We start from the raw sequence: 14043 nt of genomic DNA on the forward strand, positions 1-14043 counted from the left end.
GACAGAGATGGCACCATAACCACGAGAAAGAGAGAAAAGAGCTGTTCTCCAAACCGAGAAATTATCCAACAATGCTGAACAAAGGTCTCTCTGTCTCTCTCACTCTCTCTTCCAGCATGTTCATTGCTTTTCTGCATTTTGCTCCTCACATGACACTGGCACAACAGTAGCCACGCACTTATCCATTGGTTTTTGTTCGGGAACTTCATTTCCTGTTCATTTTGGATTTCAAAAGTTCTGATCCATAACCAAATCAACAACCCACAAAAATTTATCTGAAACAAAATAAACTGAAACAAAAAGACACAACATTGTGTTTAAAACATTTTTTATTAGGGAATGAATAATTAATCCCACACAGAAATCCTGATTTAAGGCAAGACACTAAAGCCAAAGACAGTCTTTTTTTTCATGCCCTGCTACATTTTGAGGTTTTGCTTCCATAACTTGTCTTCTTTTAGACTAGTGAAAAGAAAACATTCAAAAAACACATTTAATTGTTTATTTTATTGAAATTTATTCATTTGCATCTGTAGATTTCAATTCCAATGAATGTCTTTTAAAAGTTTTTTCTCCACTTCAGCAGCACTCACATACACCAAAACTTAGAGTTTTATTCCTTTCTGTATTCTGAAGGTTTTTACTGTGGGGTTTGTGCATATATCATCATTCACACTGATTTATTTAACACTTTATTCTTAAAAACACGGTGAAAATGCATATATTTAAAGGTTATGAGTTTGTTTCTCCACTTCAGCAGCACGAACATACACCAAAACTTAGAGATTTATTCCTTTCTGTATTCTGAAGGTTTTTACTGTGGGGTTTGTGCATATATCATCATTCACACTGATTTATTTAACACTTTATTCTTAAAAACACGGTGAAAATGCATATATTTAAAGGTTATGAGTTTGTTTCTCCACTTCAGCAGCACGAACATACACCAAAACGTAGAGATTTATTCCTTTCTGTATTCTGAAGGTTTTTACTGTGGGGTTTGTGCAAATATCATCATTCACACTGATTTATTTAACACTTTATTCTTAAAAACATGGTGAAAATGCATATATTTAAAGGTTATGAGTTTGTTTCTCCACTTCAGCAGCACGAACATGCACCAAAACTTAGAGATTTATTCCTCTCTGTATTCTGAAGGTTTTTACTGTGGGGTTTGTGCATATATCATCATTCACACTGATTTATACACAGTTTATTCTTAAAAACATGGTGAAAATGCATATATTTAAAGGCTAAGTTCTTAGCAATGTATATTACTAATCAAAAATAAATTTTTCATACAGTAGGACATTTCAAAATATCTTCATGGAACATGATCTTTCAGAAGATGAAGTATGAAAAAAAAGAAAATCAATGAGCCGTTTTGGCGGAAGTGATGAACTGCAAGCTCTGAATGCTTATATCTTCTAAATGCGAATTTTGTAACTGTTTTGGATCACACTGCCTTAGAGATAACATTAAGATGGACACATTTCCTTCTGACCCCATGAACCCCATCTCATCCCATTACTGACCCTCAGCAAAGATTCCCTCGAAGCGTCCTCCTGCGATCACATATGATCGAAAGAAACAGATGTGTGTGTGTCTGCGTGTGTGTGTGTGTGTGTGTGTGTTTGCCGGTTCGTCACAGGGTTCAGTGTTGGACATTGACCCTCCACCAACACCTGGATCCAAGTCCAACCAGCACAGCAAATATAAGCTCTCTCCAAAACATTATCAAAGTAAATATAAACTGACCAATGGCCCAAGACATCAGATTTGATCAATATTATAGTATTACTCAATATTATGAGACCTGCATGTAAACACACAATAACACAATCTCTAAACAGGTCACTCAGACAACAACTATTTATAAAAAGAAAAGTTTGAGCTCATTTAAAATGGCATAGCTTGGCATTTGGAAAATTTGTATTTGATAGTTCACCGAAATATTTGAAAAATATCTATTGTAAAGACTTATGCTTTGTACTTCAAGGTATTGTAAATAGACCTGTTTTACACCAAACATTTATTCATTCTTTGATAAGTCAGTCAAATTTAAATATATCTGACTGAAGAACAAATGTTAAATGTTAATGACTTCAGTCAGGTTAGTAGGGAAGGGCGTTATATAAGGGCAAAGTATAATACAAGAACATTTAAAAGATGACGATGTTTATATCCTGCTCGATCAAAAATGCCCTTAACCAAATATTACAATTATGTTTGTATACATTTTTGCATCCCTGTCCATTAATATTTTTGTATAGTATTGTTGTCCGTGGACTGCATTGTGGCATCCCAAGCTTAATTAATAATTATTTTTTTAGTGTTGGGATATAATTATATCCTCACACAGTGTCCTAACCAGACGTGACAGCTATGCGATGCGTTTATGTATAAGATGATAACTTTTATATAGAAGCATTTGCCAAATATACTAACGTGATGAAACATCTGATGTAAGGTGTTAGAATGAAAAACGTGACCCTGGAGCACAAACCAGTTTTAAGTGTCAATATTTTGAAACTAAGATATATGAATCATCTGAAAGGTGAATAAATCATCTTTCCATTCATGTCTGGTTTGTTCGGAGGACAATATTTGTCTGAGATACAACTATTTGAAAATCTAAATATTGAGAATATCTCCTTTAAAGTTGTTCAAATGGAGTTCTAAGCAATGCATATTATTAATCAAAAATTAAGATTTGAAACATTTACAAAAATATCTTCATGAAACATGATCTTTAAAAATCTTAATTTTGACTCATAAAATGTATTTTTCAGACTTGTTTTGTGCTCCAGGGTCACATATATAAGAAAATACAAAATACTTCTTAGAAAGAAACTTTAATGCTGATATTTAAACCCAAAAATAAAATAATAATGAGGATAATCCAGTCAACCGTGGCTTTTGGGGTCTTTATTATCCTGTTCTTTATTTGGTGATAATGCTATGATTGAGCATGATCCCTTACAAAACTGTGCTGAGAGATGGTTCATCTTAGTATTTGATCAGTTATTATACTTTTTCTGCTGTTCTTCTTGTCGTCTTCTTTACACCTAAAAACAAACGAAAATTAAAAATCAGTTGCTTTGCAGTACGTGACGATCCGAGAGTTTTATTGCGATCGCATCACCTTATTCGCAGCAGAACATGCGTGCATCATTGAGAGCCGTGTCGTCTCCGAATTTCAGCTTTTCTTCTATCCGCGTCATGATGCCACACATCCCTCTTCCCTGACAAGACGAGCTCCAGTCGCCCCACTCGCCTTTGTCTGTGCCGTCACCCAACAGCAAAGACCCTTCAGTGCAATTGAATCTGAAAAACGTGGCAGTATTTTGATTAACATGAAGCTTTAGCCAAGAAGAAATATACAGCCCATTAATTGACTCTTTATAAAACACTTACGATTGTGCAATATCAGTCATGTGATCACCTGCAATGCTTATAGTCAGTGGTACTGCTTTAAATATTTACTCTAGCCTATGTCATTTCTGGAATGCACTGATTTTTTACAAAGCCCCTCCTTCTGAAAAGCTCAGAGGGCTCTGATTGGCCAGCTGACCGAGTGCGCTGTGATTGGCCAAACAATTCAAGCGTGTATCAGAAATGTAACACCTGTTACTGTAATTTTCAAAAAAAACACTAAAAACAAAAACTTTCTTTGGATTTCGATGAAAGCATTCAGCGAGGGAGTTGCACAAAACCAGTCTTAAGTCTCTGGGGTGTATTTGTAGCAATAGTTAAAAAATACATTGTATGGGTCAAGATTTTTCTTTTATGCCAAAAATCATTAGGATATTAACTAAAGATCATGTTTCATAAAAATATTTTGTAAATATCCTACCATAAATATATTAAAACTTAATTTTTGATTGGTAATATGCATGGCTAAGAACTTAATTTGAACAACTTTAAAGATGATTTTCTCAATATTTCGATTTTATTTGCTCCTTCAGATTCCAGATTTTCAAATAGTTGTATTCCAGCCAAATATTGTCCTCCTTACAAACCATATATCAATCAAAAACTTATATATGTTCACCTGATGTTGTTTACAGCCGTGTCGTCTCTAATTCCTTGGGAAGATTCGACTCTCAGCTGAAAAGCTTTCAAGAATCCAGAAGGACACCATTTGATTTTAGTCCACTGACCCCAGCTGGAGAAAATCACAAGTTAGTGTATTTTAGTGAATAAATAAATACATTTCAAGCAAAACCCTTTCATTTATTAGTTAAGACTCAGTTATTATTTTATTTTATCTAGCTAACAAAAAAAACGTTCCTAACTTTAAAATTAAGAATTCTTCATAACAGTGTAAAGTCGGAGTCTATTACCTTCCAACGTTCGACTCAACGAAACTATCAAGCTCATCTAAGCCTGAGCCTTTGAAGAGACTGATGCAGTGAAGACGAATCGCATTGAGCGCGGTGTTATCCGATAAAACAGAAAGTTCTTCCACCTCAAAAAACAAGAGTGAAACATAAGTCAATCGTCCTCTGGGAACAGTGTTAACGAACCAATAACGACATTCATGGAGATTAACTTAGTGATTAAACATGCTTCATTCTTACTGTACTGCAAAACTATTTATTATGCATATTCTTGCATTACGAAAGATATATTTTAAAATGGGTTTTTAGTTAAAGAAAGAAAACAATTGCCAACTTTTCTCATATACACGGATTTAATTCCTAAATTGCATTGAATGCTTTAAAATAGCAATGAATCAGGACACATGCTTATTTCATAACTGTTTTATTTTCTGTTTGGATTTGTGTAAATGCTTTATTTTTGAAGATTTACTGTTTTTTATTCTTTCTAAGCATTCATAGATGTCAGCGTTTGCTGTTTCCTATTGCAAAGATTTGATTTCAAAAACAGAATCATATCTATTAAACTATATCTTATGATTTCAAATCAGTATTTCACCTCAGCATGATTTCAAAGAAAAAAAAGGGGCGCTGAAGTCTGATTTTGTGGTAGCTGTGCTTTAAAATACAATTATTATAATATTAATTCAAGTGAAGGGTTTTGAAAATCTGACAGTAATCAGCTGTAACTCTGCTGTAAGGTTAACCCTTTTTAAGGTTTGGATTAAACGTTTCAAAATGATTAATCAGTTACATTACTTTATTAAAGTAACTGAAACAGTTACACCACTTGTTACATTTTAAATAGGTTAACTTGTAGTCTGCAACAAAGTAACCTTCCCAACACTGAATAATAGCACATACAAATAGTAAATCTACTTTGTATAATGATGTTAAATAATAATAATAATAAAAATAGTACATGTTGTATTAAATCTACCCTGTGCACTAAGGATGTTTAACCAGAAAACGAGACAAAAGTACAAGTTATTAAAACATTTTTAAAGCAGTTTTTACTTAAATAAAGAAAACATGATTTTAAATAATTATAATAATAAAAAACTGTTAAAAATTGTTAAATCTACCTTGCGCAATGAAAAAAGTACAAATTATTTAAATTTATATGTTTTATTTTAAAAACACTTGCAGTGAACGCTGTCGTTTTTAATGGCATTTAACATTAAAATTAAACTTCTGTCTTGTAAATAAACAGGACTTGATTTTACACTTCACACCTTTCCTTAAGTTTACTTTTCTGACCCCATTGGCAGATATTTATTCTTGTTTTAAGCATAAACTCACTCACTCATTTCACCTCAAGTCAAACTAAACACAAATGTTTTGTATGTGTGTGCTATAGATGTGAAAGAATTGGCAATAAAGCAGACTTTACTCGTTTTGAACCTTTAAGCCATCTTCATGCTCATCTTACCTTTAGACTGAATCCTGCGGCGTATGTTCCACTCGGACAGAATTCCCTTTGAGCCCATGACCCCCACTTCATCCCATTGGGTACCGTCAGCAACGATACGAAGTGTCTCTCGATGCTCCTCTCAAAGCGTCTTCCTGCGGTCTGAACGCTCACCTGCAGCCCAATAAAGACTAGCAGTGAAAATGTGATGGAAATGAAGCGATGCATTGCTACAGATGGACTAAAATACCGCTGTAGTGTTTCTACACTTGAAAGTCGTCTGTAGTCGGTCAGCAGAACCTGCCTGCTTCTATATCAAGCCAATCACAACAAAACATTTGTGTGGTTATCAATATCCCAGCCAATCAGCAGCCAGGAACACTGATCAAATATCAATGTCCTGTAAATGAACGCACAAACTGTCAGTGTCCTTGGAAAGTGTTGTACTTGGTCGTATTCCCATAAAATGTCCAGTTGCTGCTTTGATTTGGTAATTTTGGAAAGTAAGCATGTTTTGCAACACACAGAAGCGCACAAGATAAATCAGATGTATTTCATTATTGTTTAAGACAATAACGCAACACTGAATTATTGCGCAAGTCAATAAACAACACACTTCCGACAAACACTGACTGATCAGCTCAAATGCTGCTTCGCTTGATAGTCTGTGTTTTTTATTATCTTTTTCATGAAGACAAATAGATAAATGTAAAGCTGATTCCTTTAAAGGAATAGTTCATCCTAAAGTGAAAATTAGCTGGAAATGTGTTCACCCTCAGGCTTTCCAAGATTAGGATGAGTTTGTTTCTTCATCAGGTTTGGAGAAATACAGCATTGCATCAGTGTCTCTGCAGTGAATGGGTGCCGTCAGAATGAGAGTCCAAACAGCTGATAAAAACATCACAATAAACCACAGCACTCCAGTCCATCAGTGAACATCTGGAGATGAAAAAGATTAAACAAATCCAGTCTGTTATATTAGCTGCAGGAGTGTCTATACAATCTATCCCATCATCCTCTGCTCTAGCCTTCCTCTCGTTCATGTCATCCACAAGTGTTTTCAGTCTACCCGGATGCTTCCTGCTGTTGTATCCTGATGAACAGGAAGCTGAAGACCAGAGACAGACAGGTTTAGACTGAAGAGCATTGAGAATGAATAAACAAAAAGACTTAATAAAGAGTGTCACTTGCTGTACCTTGCTTCTCTGATGTTCTCCAGACGCTGGAGGCTCCTCAGCGCCACCCACTGGCACTGCAGATTTACTACAGACGGGAGGACATGTTTTATATTCATGCATTTATTAATGCTTTTATCCAAAGTGATTGAATTACACTGAAAGCATGCATGCATTCCCTGGGAATCAAACCCATTGTTGCTGAATTACAAGGATATGTTTTTAGTTTTATTCAGTTTTGAAAATATCAGCATTTCCCATCACTCACAAGGTCACGGGTGGATTGTCCCAGGATCGGTCTGCAACAATGGCAACATTTCTAATTTTTATTTAGTTTAAGCTGATAAACTATAATAATAATAATAATAATAATAAAACCCAAATATTTGTAAATTTTAAATTTTAGAGTGGGTCTGTAAAAAATGTACTAATTATAACCTAGATTGAATAGTTCATTAAGATTTAGTTTTTTTTTTAATTCTTTAACACCCAAGAAAACATGTATGAAAGTTGCATGACATTTCTAGATATGAAAATAGTAATAATAAAGAAATTATTAAATAATACAAAGAAGAAGAATAAAAACAAATAAATAACCTTTGATCTAAATTAATAATAATTGTGTGTGTGTGTGTGTGTGTGTGTGTGTGTATATACATATATATATATATACATATATATATATATATATATATATATATATATATATATATATATATATATATATATATATATATATATATATATATATATAATTTACCCCCTAATATTTATGCTACTCATAGTATGCTACACTATGATTTATTTATTATTCTAAAATGTGTACAGTCTTTTACATTTTAGAATGGGATTATCATATTTTGGGGCATCGTTTATTGGACTCGCTAATGCGAATGTTTTGAATCGGTTTTAACTTTCACTTTACTAACACAGGTGAATTTACAAAACAGACGCTCAACAAACGAATCCAGTGCATATCATGAACAGAAAGTTAAGTTGAATTAAAGTAAAGGTAATCTGCAAAACGTCCAGCACAAATAACTAAAATCACGACGCCGCCAGCGTATCTGCGCATGCGCACGTATGCTCGCTAGCTGCTCAACTCAAACGAGCTCTTAGGAACTGCGCATGCGCATGACCTCAAAATGTCCTACTTTCGTTAGCTGCTCCACTCAAACTACATAATCTAAAATGGTCTGGACAAACCGACTTTTAAAATCACTTAAAACATGTATGTTTGACAGGAAAGCAGTGATTAAAATTGATTTTATTTTACAGCAGTTCAGGTGAATGTAGAGAGGCTTCTGTCGAAACGAAACTAACGAGTGAGGATTCTCGTGAACATCCACATGTCAAAAATTAATGAATAGTGTTATAAAAGTTCATGAATCATGAGTGGGTGGCGGCTCTTTTATTTCTCGCAAAAAAAAAAAAAAAAAAAAAAATTATCAATATGGGGCGTGTCGCAAATCGACTAGGTTCACTAGAACACTTATAATTTATAGTAATAGCTGTTTTAATACTTGACTTTGTATTTGCAATTTAAAAGTAATTAAAAATGTATTATTCGAGTGTTATTTATTTTCTTCCGTTTACCGCTCTGTCACGTGATATGCGTTACTTTTCTCAGCGCTGTATGTTTACTCAGCTCTGGTTACAGCGGTTATATACGTATTTTTTATACAGAACGAAATAGCGTAAAAAATGTTTGCATGACATTTAATAATCTTTAACATCGATATTTTTTAATGATTACACTTTCCAGAGTATACATGCGTTCTAATGAGACGAAACCGATCGTGTGTTTTGAATGGGTTTCTACGGAGGACGGTCTGAGTGAGCCGTCGAGCGCGCTCTGCTGGAACACACGCTTTCCGTCTGGCTTGTTTTTATCTCGCTGTTTTATTTCTATCTGTGTGCTGCCGAGTTCCCGACACATGTAAACACTCTCGGTCCTGATCGGTTGCTGTGTCTTTGTCCTTTTCTGTTCGAACAGAAAAATCATGCAGCTGCGCTCGTGCTGTGTTTACAGCGCAGGAGTCCTCTGCGTGCTGCTGTTAATCGCCGGGATTGCGATGGCTTTGGCGCAGGTCTTCCAGAAGCTCATAAACAACAGAATAAAGGAGGTCAGTGAGTACGAGTGTGTGTCTTCACATGTGTTTTCATATCATATTTATGTTGTGTTCTTCATATGCTGTCACTGTCCATGTGTAGTTTGTGTATTATATATATAATGTCTGAGTATATGTATACAATCATTATATCTATATATCATATCTATTATGAACCCTTAATATACACCGTATTCATTTACCAAGATATTTACATTATGGAATTGCCATGATAACATTCATGCTCAAAATATTTTTTCTAGCATTATTTTGAAATGTCTTTTTATATAGGTTAAAGATTACACTATATAACGTTTTATATAAATAACAAATAAATATGTACATTTGTAGTATCTGTTAAAATGCAATATCATCTATTATATTAGAATAACAGTGGTAATATTTAATATATTAATTAATATACAATATAATCATTCAGCATTTTTATTTTTAGAGCATTTTATTTACACTCTATTTATGGGAATGCCATGGTGCATCATTTTAAAATTATTTTCTAGCCTCATTTTGAAATTTTATTTTATACACTTTAGATTAGAGATTAAATTTTTATTATGTTTTATTTTAAACAAACATATATATAGTATTTTAGTATGTATATTAATGTTTTACTGTATTATCATATTATATATTAATGTCACAAAGTATGTATTATTATTAGTAGTAGAAGTAATATTTTTAATTCACATAATATTAGCATCATGATACCACAAATATAAAATTATTAAATGTCTTTAATATTACATATTCATTAAACATAAAGATATTTAAATTCTGTATATGGAAATGCTGTGGTATATGTTCAAAATATGGCATTTTTATCATAACCAGAAATTTAATTTGATACATTTTACGTAGTTTAGATTAAAGATTGTTTAAAAGAATATTGACATCATTTAAATGGCTTTGTATAAACTAATATAATGGTATCAACTGATACTATGGTATTGAATTAATAAAGCTCTTTCTGATTCTAATATCATATTCATATGCCATTATGGATTAGAAATGAGAAATTAGCTACATAATGATACCATGTCCAGAAAATATCCACATTTTTTTTCCTCTCATTTGCACATATTTTTATAAATGTACACTTTATATACATATATGAATTGTATTAGAAACCATGAGTTTGTAAAAATAACTTTTTTTAATTTCTACCCACAATTCACTTTTCCTAACAGCAAGTAGTTCTGGAAAATGGAACGGAGGCGTTTTCGGTTTGGCAAACCCCACCACCGCCGGTTCACATGCAATTTTATTTCTTTAATCTGACCAATCCTGCAGAGGTTCTGGAAGGAGACAAACCTCTCGTCCAGCAGATCGGCCCGTACACGTACAGGTCAGTGATGCTGCTAAAAACATGCTGGTCATGTTTTCCTCTCGATGTGTGACGGGCGGAAAAAAAACAATTCACATGACTGTGTTTTCTCTTGCACAAGTTTCTAATGATGACACATCAGATGTTCAGTGTTCCTGAAATCCATGGAACGCTTTAGGGCTTCTGTATTTGTTTATCTGAAGCCACAAAGAAAACCCTTGAAAACACAGCAATCTGTCTAAGAGACTTAAAACTGCTTTAAACTTCATGTTTTTAAAACTGCTTTTCAAACTTACTCAAACTTCAAACTGTTTCAAACTTTTAAAACTGCTTTTTCAAACTTAAAACTGTATCAAACTTTAATCTTTTAAAACTCCTTCAGACTTAAAACTGCTTTAAACTTCAAGTTTTTTGAAACTTGAAACTGCTTTTAAAAGTGCTTTTAACTTAAACCTACTTTAAACTTCAAGTTTTTTTAACTTAAAACTGCTTTTAAAACGTCTTCAACCTTAAAATAGCTTTCAAAAAGTGCTTCAAACTTAAACTTAAAACTGCTTCAAAACTTCAATCTTTTAAAACTGCTTCAGACTTAAAAATGCTTTCAAAAACTACTTTAAACTTCAAGCTTTTAAAACTTGAACCTGCTTTTAAAACTGCTTCAAACTTTAAACTGCTTTTAAAAATGTTTTAAACTTAAAACTGCTTCAAAACTGCAAGATTTTAAAACTGCTTCAAACTTTAAACTGCTCCAAACTTAAAACAACTTTTAAAATGGCTTCAAACTTCAAACTTTTAAAACTGAAAACTCCCTTTCGTAATGGTTTCAAACTTTTAAAACCTCTTCAACCTTAAAATTGCTTTAAAAACTACTTAAAACTGTTTTTAAAATGGTTTCAGACTTTTAACTTTCAAAACTTAAAAATGCTTTCAAAAACTGATTCAAACTTTAAACTGCTTTAAACTTAAAGTTTCTAAAACTGCTTCAAACTAAAAACTGCATTAAACTTCAAGCTTTTAAAACTTAAAATTGCTTTTAAAACCGCTTCAATCTTTAAAACTGCTTTTAAAAATGGCTTCAAATTGTTTTATAAATGGTTTCAAACTTAAAACTTCTTTTAAAACTATTTCAACCTTAAAGTTGCTTTTAAAACTGCTTCAAACTTTAAGCCACTTTTAAAACTGCTTAAAACTTAAACTGCTTTAAACTTAAAACTGCTTCAAAACTTCAAGCTTTTTAAACTAAATCAAACCACTTTTTGCTGCAGTCTTGCACAAGTTTGACGACACATCGGATGCTCTGTGTTCATTAAAACCACTTAACGAATTAGTGCTTCAGATCTTTAGTATTTTTTTATCACTCAGCTCCATGATCATGTTATTTTCATGTGTCAATAAGAACCACATTTGCACTTCCTCTTTCAGGGAGCATCGGCCGAAGGAGGAAGTGAAATTTTTGGACAACGGAACCAGAGTAGCGGCTGTCAATCCCAAGACATATGTGTTTGAGCCCAACATGTCACGGGGATCTGAGGATGACATCGTCCGAACGGTTGACATCCCTGTTGTGGTGAGACTGTGATCTCTGCCCTACTAAAACCACTGGAAAATCAGATGTTTGATGGGTGAATCTCATGAAAGCATGTCACACTTCACCCTAAAATCTAAATAAGTATTTACGTGTTGCATAAAGTCTGACAAGAGATTATTCAAATTTTAAGTGTTTATTTTTGATTTCAGACCGTGATGGAGAAATACAAAGACACTGTCTTGATCAGTCGCATCATCTCTGACGTGATGAAAGCAAAGGGCATCGGCATGTTCAGGACGTTTAGAGTCGGTGACCTGCTGTGGGGTTATGAAGATCCGCTGCTCAAAGAACTCAAACAGTTTGTGTCCGATGACCACTTTGGACTTTTCTACAAGGTTAGCAGCATCAACCCTCTAAAACTAAATACTGAGGCATTTGCATTGCTTCTGCTGAAGGCATGAATGATTCAAATCATGCGTCTTGTTTGTGCATCCTCACTTGAGGTTTGTGGCATCAGTCAATAACTCATTTTGGCTGATTATTAGGTTCATCTACAGAAAAAAATGATTTAATGATTTAAAATAGTCAGTAGTGACTGTAAATGCATTTATAATGTTACAAATGATTTAGATTTCAGATAAATGCTGCTCTTTTAAAATTTATATTAATCTGTGAATCCTGAAAAATTAAATGTAGCAGTTTCCACAGAAAAATATTCAGCAGTTTTCAACATTGATAATAAACAGAAATGTTTCTTGAGCAGTAAATCAGAATATCAGAATGATTTCTGAATATAATAATAATAATAAATAATAAAAAAATAATTTAATTTTAATTTTAAAAAGTAAAAAATTAATTAATTAATTGTATTTTTATTTATTTATTATTATTATTTATTATTATTATTATTATTATTATTATTTTTTTTTTTACATTTCAATTTTTTTTAATTTAAGATCATGTGACACTGAAGACTGGAGGAATGATGCTGAAAAGAAATTCAGCTGTGCATCACAGAAAAAAATTACAGTTTACCATAGATTCACACAGAAAACAGTTATTTTTAATTGTAATAATATTTCACATTTTACTGGATGTGATCAAATAAATGCAGTCTTGGTTTGCAGAAGAGAAACGTTTCAAAAACATAAAGAAATGATCTGCATCAGCTATTGCAGTTTCAATGCCTGTTCATACAAAATTTTACACATGTCTGTTAAATTATCTTTTTGTTCATGTTTCATTTTAATGCCAATGACTGTGTTTCAGAAAAATGGCACCGATGACGGTGATTATATTTTCTTGACCGGGAAGCAGAATTATCAGGATTTTTCTCGTATAGATGAGTGGAACGGACAGAGGTAGAAATCAGCAGTCTTGTTTTATCTCCAGAAGATTAATGAATGGATTTAGAACGATCTGAACAATATTAGCACGTGCTCAGAGAAGTCTGGATTAAGGATTATTTGTTGTTTTTGTCAGTACGTTGAACTGGTGGAGTACAGAAGAGTGTAACATGATCAACGGCACCGACGGAGCGTCTTTCCATCCCATCATCACAAAAACTGAGAAACTCTATATATTCTCCTCTGATCTGTGCAGGTGAGAAAAAAAAGACATTCTTCAGCCAGAACCATTTGATTAATGGTTAAATCTGAGAAGTACACAACTCTGCTTTTCAGAATCAGATTCACTGCTTGTTTTACTACTTCTCGTGTGAATCAAGACAATCAGTCCTAATTAAAGACGTCTCTCAGTGTGTGTTTCATGCATGTTTGTGTTGACAGGTCTATATATGCCCAGTATGAGTCTGACGTGAGCGTACGAGGGGTTCCCGGTTTCCGTTTTGTCCCACCCAGCGAGGTGTTCGCTAATATTACGATTAACCCGGATAACGCAGGCTTCTGCGTGCCGGCTGGGAACTGTCTCGGCTCCGGCCTCCTCAACGCTAGTGTCTGCAAAGAAGGTCAGCGAGAGTTTGTCACCGTACAGAGGCGCTTGGGACGTCCTGCTAACATGTGTGTCTTCTCTCAGGTGCGCCCATCATCATGTCCTCCCCTCATTTCTACCAGGCAGATGACAAATTAGTCCAGG

The 14043-nt window shown here is 33.6% G+C and overlaps 2 protein-coding genes across 4 annotated transcripts in view; one reads left to right on the plus strand and one right to left on the minus strand.

Annotated features, from left to right (window-relative positions):
• Positions 1-14043, plus strand: part of LOC127941571 (lysosome membrane protein 2) — a 20886-nt gene continuing 6843 nt past the window's right edge. The window contains exons 1-9 of one of the 2 annotated variants that reach the window (XM_052536776.1): positions 1-84; positions 8965-9094; positions 10285-10442; positions 11844-11988; positions 12159-12344; positions 13219-13310; positions 13432-13551; positions 13737-13915; positions 13984-14043. The exon at positions 13984-14043 is cut by the window's right edge and continues 59 nt beyond it. In XM_052536776.1, coding sequence (XP_052392736.1) covers positions 8972-9094; positions 10285-10442; positions 11844-11988; positions 12159-12344; positions 13219-13310; positions 13432-13551; positions 13737-13915; positions 13984-14043 — 1063 coding nt within the window. In that variant the 5' untranslated portion in view covers positions 1-84; positions 8965-8971. Of the gene's footprint in view, positions 85-8869; positions 9095-10284; positions 10443-11843; positions 11989-12158; positions 12345-13218; positions 13311-13431; positions 13552-13736; positions 13916-13983 lie in introns of those variants that run through there. The other variant, XM_052536775.1, reaches the window with a different exon arrangement.
• On the minus strand, positions 2914-6090 carry LOC127941577 (vitelline membrane outer layer protein 1). 2 transcript variants are annotated; one of them, XM_052536786.1, is made up of 5 exons: positions 5815-6090; positions 4347-4471; positions 4055-4168; positions 3146-3327; positions 2914-3068 (listed from the first exon to the last, which is right to left on the minus strand). In XM_052536786.1, exons 1-4 carry the CDS (start codon positions 6019-6021, stop codon positions 3147-3149), a joined length of 627 nt encoding a protein of 208 aa, XP_052392746.1. In that variant the 5' UTR covers positions 6022-6090; the 3' UTR covers positions 2914-3068; position 3146. The 2 variants fall into 2 exon arrangements, with proteins under 2 accessions (XP_052392746.1, XP_052392747.1); XM_052536787.1 differs by lacking the exon at positions 2914-3068 and having other exon boundaries at positions 3142-3327; positions 5815-6086.

Source organism: Carassius gibelio, chromosome A21 (assembly GCF_023724105.1).
Source record: "Carassius gibelio isolate Cgi1373 ecotype wild population from Czech Republic chromosome A21, carGib1.2-hapl.c, whole genome shotgun sequence".
Taxonomy (NCBI): Eukaryota; Metazoa; Chordata; class Actinopteri; order Cypriniformes; family Cyprinidae; genus Carassius; species Carassius gibelio.